General features: G+C 44.4%; 1 protein-coding gene across 1 annotated transcript; it reads right to left on the bottom strand.

Moving 5' to 3' along the window:
* Positions 1-888: 888 nt before the first annotated feature.
* On the bottom strand, positions 889-6,939 carry LOC112252731 (protein fem-1 homolog B). The gene is made up of 2 exons (XM_024424238.2): positions 5,529-6,939; positions 889-5,318 (listed from the first exon to the last, which is right to left on the bottom strand). Exons 1-2 carry the CDS (start codon positions 5,774-5,776, stop codon positions 3,683-3,685), a joined length of 1,884 nt encoding a protein of 627 aa, XP_024280006.1. The 5' UTR covers positions 5,777-6,939; the 3' UTR covers positions 889-3,682.
* Between the last annotated feature and the right edge of the window lie 433 nt (positions 6,940-7,372).

Genomic DNA, 7,372 nt, shown 5'->3' on the forward strand with positions numbered 1-7,372 from the left:
ACTTGACCTCTACCTCAAAGATTTGTGAACATCTCTGTACCACTCTTCATATTTACAAACATGGTGGTGGCTGCATCCTGTTATGGGTATGCTTGTCACCGGCAAAGGGAGTTTTTTTTAGGAGAAAAAGAAACGGAATACAGCAAAGCACAGGCAAAATCCTAGAGGAAAACCTGATTCAGTCTGCTTTCCCACAGACACTGGGAAACAATTTCCCCTATCAGCAGGACAATGACTTAAAACACAAGGCCAAATATACACTGGAGTTGCTAACCAAGACGACGTTGAATGTTCCTGAGTGACCTACTTACAGTTTTGACTTAAATCAGCTTGATTATCTATGGCTGTTGTGTAACACTGAGATTTACCCAGAAATAATCACATCTGTAATCACTGCCAAAGGTTATTCTAACATGTATTCACTTGAATACTTATATAAATTTGTAATTTCTGTATTTTATTTTCAATACATCTGCTACAAATTCTAAAAACATGTTCACTGCCATTATGGGCTATTGTGTGTGTAGAAGGGTGAGAAAAAACAACATTAAATCAATTTTGATATCAGGCTGTAACAACAAAATGTGGAATAAGGGTTATGAATACATCTATAAAGTTGATTACCTGCGCTCTACACTTTCACTGCTGTTATGAAATGGTTTAACACTGATATAATTGAAAGATCGTGAAATGCTCTCAGGCATTTCCTAAACTGTTTTGCCTTGCAGAAATATATATTTTTTAATCTAGTGGTTACCAGAATGTTGCTGCCTGGAGACGCCTGGTTAAATGTTTTGGTTTCCAGGGGCTCAAGTTCTCTGTCACTGCGACAGATTTTCGTCATATTGATTCTTAAAAATATATAAATATATATAAATTGAAAAGGACTGGAATTGGTCAAACTTTCAGTTTAATACATGCACAAAAGATCATTACAGTACTCTTTTCCTAACATGATGGTCATAACTTTTTTTTTTTACATGAAAGGGGTGGTTAACTTGGCCACGCAGACAATCAATCTGAGATTGAGTGATTTTCTTTGGTTTAACCCCTGGGTTTCACTCTTTCCCCTCTCTCTGCCCTCCCAGCTGGGCTTCTTCAACAGGCAGGAGGATGAGGAGGAGCAAGTAGCTATCTGGAAGACACCAGAAGAGCGGTAACCATGGCGACAGTGTGAACCTGCTTCAGCCCCATCTCTCAGGGACCCCCAACACACCCCAGACATGAGAATGTGGGTGCCAGCTCAATGCCCTTATCCCACTTTGCCATTGGCCAAAAAGCACACCAGTCTTGCTGTGCTGAGCCCTTCCACTGAAACAACCATTTCTACTGACTCAAGTCATGATTTGTTTTTCTGAGTGACTCATTTGTTAGAACTGCTGGCCGCAATGAATTCTACAGCAGGATCAATACACGTTCCTCCAGGGATCTGCTCCCACCAACAACAACTGTCTGTCATATGTGCACAGGCTAAATAGATCATGGTGCAGACAGTATAGATAAGGAAAATACATCTTAAGAACTGATCATTCATTGCATGGTGCAAGAATTAAATTAATCGATAATTGAATGCTATGACAGAAATTAATTGATAATTGAATGTTACAACAGTTTTGTCCCATAGGGCAGCGCACAATTGCCTCAGCGTTGTCTGGGTTAGGGGAGGGTTTGGCCAGAGGGGCTTTACTTGGCTCATCGCACTCTAGCAACTCCATGTGGCAGGCCAGGTGCCTGCAGGATGAATTCATTTGTCAGTAAGATGGTGTTGTTTCCTCCAACACATTGGTGCAGCTGGCTTACGGGTTAGGCGGGTCATGTTTCAGAGGAGGCATGACTCGACCTTCACCTCTCCCAAGCCCATTGGGGAGTTGCAGCAATGAGACAAGATCATAATTTGATATCACAAAATTGGGAAGAAAAAGGGAGGTAAAAAATACATTTCAAAATAAAATACTCCAAAATAGGGCACCTTGACTACAATATCCATCAGAAAAGAGATACCAGTGTTATCACACATTCCATCATATCACATGAAATTGAAAAATCCTAACAATTGAGCAATATCTGTATAGCAACAGGGTGAATTGGCCAGATTCCATATGAAATGATAGCTGTGTGTGTCTGTGTGGAATTATCAGTTAAGATTTAAGCCCACTGTTGCTCTGACTCAATCCAGAAGCCATCTGTATGCGTGACATGTGGGTCATTGCATGCGACATTGGACCAATTTTGACACTACCCTCTTGGATGTCAGAAAATGTTACATTTACACATTACATTTTTTGGACCAATGTTAAAACATTTGGTATTGGTATTTCTGACAAACGTAAACTGATGAAGAAACACGGAGTTAAACAGTCTTTAGGCTAATTTGCATCTCAGCCCACTACTCACCTCAAACACAAAATACATACAATCTCCACTCAAGCCCCCCAAAATAAAAACATAGTCACACAGTTAAGTAAAATCTGGTCAAATCAATATAGCATTTTCAGTTGTACAACACCACGCTATGATTTACTTGGATGAAAATCTTGAATCAAATCACCTTTCATTCTCAGCTTTAATCTCTGATCATCTGATTTGAACACACAAAATGATAGACATTAGAATCGTTAGTTGTTAAGGACAAACGACAGGTTGCAAGTATGAGTGGAAAAGCCTAGGCTAAAGGTCAACATTCAACACCGCCACGAACAATCCACAGTCCCTCTCTCATTCGCTTAGCATGCGTACCTACACACAAACACAAGACAGAGAATGGAAGACATGCTCAAACATCAATACTAGCAGCATCCATTTAAAAAAGGTCATTATGTGGCAGTGCTCAACCAAAGCCGTGGAGTCTCCACACACAGCAGCCAAGCAAGTCAGGAGGGCCAACAACCCAAGTGTTGGTGACTTGGTTACAAGGGATATCTAGGCCTAATTATTCCAAAATATAAAATAAGGCACATCTTTACCAGTCAGTGTTCATGTAAAAGAAAGCTCATTATACATATATTTTTAAGTACAAAACAAAATCACACACCTCTTAAATAAACCTTTTTTTTTATATTGGTTATGAAAAAAAAAAACTCTTAAGTACAAAGTTCTAAATTCAACTACTACCTTCTCATCTCTTCTCTCACAGACACACATTCACTTGCTCAAACAACGGGCCTTAATAATCACTGCAAACCTACATACAACACCACTTCAACAGGCAACCTGCAAAATGAATCAATAGAGTAATGCTACTTTTCATGGTTGCGAACCTAGCTAGGAGTCTGGGACAATTGGGTCCATGCACTAAAAGCAGCCAAAAGGTGCTGCTGTTGTCACCATTGTGTGGATGCTTGGCTTTGCCAGGTATTCTCTCTGGAACACTTTGGGAAAGTGAAAGCTCAAAGCAGGCTGACAATTTCCTCATTCTGCTAGTGACACCCACTGTGTCACAATGACTGCCACAGACCGTAACACTTCAGTGGGAGAGATATGGGAGATGCTGCTGGTACTTGTGATTCATACTTAAAACAGAAAAAAGGAACCATTGTTTTAAAAAATAAAATGCATCCAACTATAGCTAATCATCATCAGCAGCAAGCACCATTTTGATTTGATAGAAAATTAGAACAATAAAAAAAATATATATATTTTTTTTTTATCACAATGGTTTAAAAAGCCTCCTTGGCCAGGTGGATCAGTGGAACTCTACAAACTCCTCCAGGGTCTTAGGGATCTGGTTGCGGAAGGTGATTTGGTGCTGGCGCACGGCACGTGCCGCCAGGCACTTGAGGCTCATCTTCATCTGGGTCTTGAGCAGGATCTCCGACACACCTGTGGTGCTCTTGTCCAGTGGCGTCTTCTTCTGCTTGTTGGTCATGTCAGTGTGGGCGCCAGCCTCCACCAGGCTGATGATGATGGCGTGCAGTGTCAGGAAGTCGCTGATAGGCCGGTTGTACTGGACGATGATGTGCAGAGGACTGTTGCCCTCGTGGTCCACCGCGTTCACTTGCGCACCGCAGTCCAGCAGCAGCTTGGTGACCTGAGCATTGGGGAAGCTGCACACGTCGTTGGTGTGGAAGTCATCCACAGGCGTGCTGGAGCTGATGGCCAGGTGCAACAGGGACAAGCCCTCCCGTGAACGCGGGTCCAGCTGGATCAGGTTGTATATCTGCTCGTTGACATGGGCACGTGCCTCCTCGCCGCACACAGTCTTGGTGCTGATACACACCAGGTAGAGGAAGGTGAACATATTGGACTCGTAGTTGTCCATGGCCGTGTGCAGCTCTGCCTCAGGCGCCGCCTCCACCCTTGCGATGTTCCTCTGGATCTCCAGCACGCTGCAGTGTAACACCTGCTCCACTGGCTCTGCCCCCACCGGCTCTTTCAGGTGCACCATCTGGGAGAAGACCTGAGCGAACCGCAGCAGGTCCTTGTGCGTGCTGCGGTTGCCCTTCTGACGCAGGTGCAGCGCATGCAGCCATAGCTTGATGCACTGGTCGAACTCCATATTGTCGGCGTACACAGCTCCCCGGTAGATGATGGGGTGCGACACATCAATGTTATCTGATCCCAGGATACGCTCACGCACCATCAGGCCCTCCATGTGCAGCGCGTTGCGGTCTGCCCGGATTGCCTCCAGCTCCTGCAGGGTGCAGCACTCGCCCCGGCCGCTGTAGGCCTCGATGGGCGGAAGCAGCTCCTTGGCGATGAGGCTGACGGGATCGCGGTGGCGCTCCAGCATGGCCAGGTACAGGTAGTGGTAGGTCTTGAGGATGTCATAGTTCTCCCGGTCGTTGGCGAACGAGGCACCCAGCAGCTCAAGGGCCTCGATGCGGCTGTGCGGGCCACAGTCGGCATGAGACAGCAGCAGCTCCACCACCTCCGCCTTGCAGCTCTCCGCCGCCACCTTGATCGGTGTCATGCCGTGGCCGTTCACCACCATGGCAGCCTGGCAGCGCACCAGCTCCTTAACGATGTCCAGGTGGCCCGCCTCAGCAGCAAAGTGCAGGGCGGTGGCCCCACAGTGGGCCTTGGAGTTGGGGTCAGCTCCATGCTCCAGCAGGAAGCCCACTACGTCCGTATGGCCCTTGTAGGCAGCAATCATCAGGCAGGTGTTGTCGTACTTGTTGGCGATGCCGATTTTGGCCTGGTGGTCCACCAGGTATTTCACAATGTCCAGACACCCGTCAAAGCAGGCTGCCCTCAGGGGGGTGGAGTTGGTGACAGTGGTATGGTTGACTTTGGCCTGGTGGCACACCAATTGGCGGACTACCTCAAAGTGTCCTGCGCCAGCCGCACACCACAGAGCAGTGGCCCCATCAATGACATACCTGAAGGAGAGAGGAGATGGGTAGAATTAATCAATCATCAAATGCACATGGAAGTGTATTAAATACCTTAATTTCCCACAATTATACCAACATAAATAAAGTGCAAATACACACAATTGACACAACACACAATTGAATTTAAGGAGTTGGTGTGCTGCCAGGCTGCCATGGTGGTGAAAGAACATAATTATTAAATTCATGAATACTAACCCGTCAAATCTGACTGTGCCAGTTTGTTCAGTATCCACCCTGTAGTGATCCAGCAGCAGCCTCACAACTTTGTCATGTCCGTTTCGAGCTGCGATGATGAGAGGAGTTGACCTTTGGCCGGCGAGGTGGGTCACATAACTCAGTAGATATCGTGTCTCTGGCTTGGAGTGGTTGAGCAGCAAGGCGGCCAGCGTCAGGACTCGGCCCTCAGCGGCCGCTTTGTAGACGTACCCGGAAAGCGACTCCATCCAAGCCTACCAGGTCGCCGGCACCTCCGCCTTCTTCGCAAGTGTCGCCCACTAGATGCACTCCAACGCAGCCCGCCTCCCATTAAAATACCGAAACAAGCTCCAGTGCTCACATGAAAAACTCAATTGAGCGTGGTTGATAACTCGTGTATTAACTAAAACCCATTCTTCCACAGCACCTAGCTAACAAGTCGCATGAAAACTAGTTCGTATTATTTGTCTGTACTAACTTTTGGGTTCGATTTGAAACTTTGTCCTATATTTGGTGGCACCGAGCTAACGCATAAACTGAGGTTCGCTAACGTTATCTAGCAAGCAAACGTTCAAAACCGTGTAAGTAGCTAGTTATGTATCATACCAAATATTTGATAATACTTGGAAGAGAGAGCAGTAACGTCTTGCTGTTTCATCGCTTTTCTTGAATTCCTCCTCTTTAAACACTTTGAAGCAGGCGAGATCAATGCAGAATTTGCTCGAAAATATATCCCACCAATGTGAATGTTTTGAGAACAGAGCAAGGCTACCTTTAATACCTTTAACCTTTACCACCCAAGTTACTTGCCGGAAGTGATTTTTCAACTCCCAAAATGCCTCCGAATAGAAACCGATAGCTACAATGTGAATGAGGCCGGGGATGCACAGAATTCTTTAACCAGAGATGTTAAATAAATACAGAGATATCAACGTATAAGGCACCATCCAGCAGACTGTCGACTAATCGCGTTGAAGTTGTTAGGCTGAGTCGACAAACCTGCCTATTTTCCTCTAAAGTACATAATGTCACGATTACAAAGCTATACGATATTACTGACAAATGAATTATATCACGTCTCAAAATATTTGTAATGTACTTCTTATTCATGAAATACATGCTAATGTTGGGTTTTTGAGCTAGCGACCAATTGACTCCCATTCACTCCTTAAAAGGAGCGCTCTCCTTGTCCCAGATTCACCTACAATGCACTGCGCGGCCCATTACCGACGCATGGGCAACGTACACAATGGGCACTAATACCATTCCAATGGAGTTTTCCATCTCCTCAAAAGTCTCTCTGCTTCTTCACAGGGCTTGTTTGAGTGGTAAGGCTGAAGCAACCGACTCCAGATGAAAGTGGAGGAGTAAAATCGGAGGATGTGTGCATCTGCGACAACCGGAAGTCGGACACTGTTGTGATGTGGTTTTCCAACAGCAAGGCTCATTACTATGGCGGACCAAACCAGCTGTAATTAGAATTAAATGCATGAATAAATAAATGAATGAACACATAAAAAGATAAATTAACAAATAAACCCACACAATTAAATAAATGAGCAAGGAAATACAAAAATACTGACTAAAATGTATTAATTGTATCTATTTATCTGAATGTATTTAATTATTGATCTATGTATTATATAATTACTCAAAGTGTAATTGTTTAATTCACAAGCATTTTGCTGCACCTGCAATAACATCTCCTAAATATGTGTATGTGACCAATACATTTTGATTTTATATATAGTACCAGTCAAACGTTTGGACGTTCATTCAAGGTCTTTTCTTTATTTTTACTATTTTCTAAATAATACAAAATACTTTTTTGATCTACTTTTCTG

The sequence above is a fragment of the Oncorhynchus tshawytscha genome, linkage group LG06, assembly GCF_018296145.1.
Source record: "Oncorhynchus tshawytscha isolate Ot180627B linkage group LG06, Otsh_v2.0, whole genome shotgun sequence".
NCBI classification, from domain to species: domain Eukaryota; kingdom Metazoa; phylum Chordata; class Actinopteri; order Salmoniformes; family Salmonidae; genus Oncorhynchus; species Oncorhynchus tshawytscha.

Coding starts and splice junctions, on each gene's coding strand:
- LOC112252731 (XM_024424238.2), bottom strand. CDS start 5,776: ATGGAGTCGCTTTCCGGGTACGTCTACAAAGCGGCCGCTGAGGGCCGA. Junction 5,319..5,528: donor GGCACAGTCAGATTTGACGG/GTTAGTATTCAT, acceptor TCTCTCCTTCAG/GTATGTCATTGATGGGGCCA.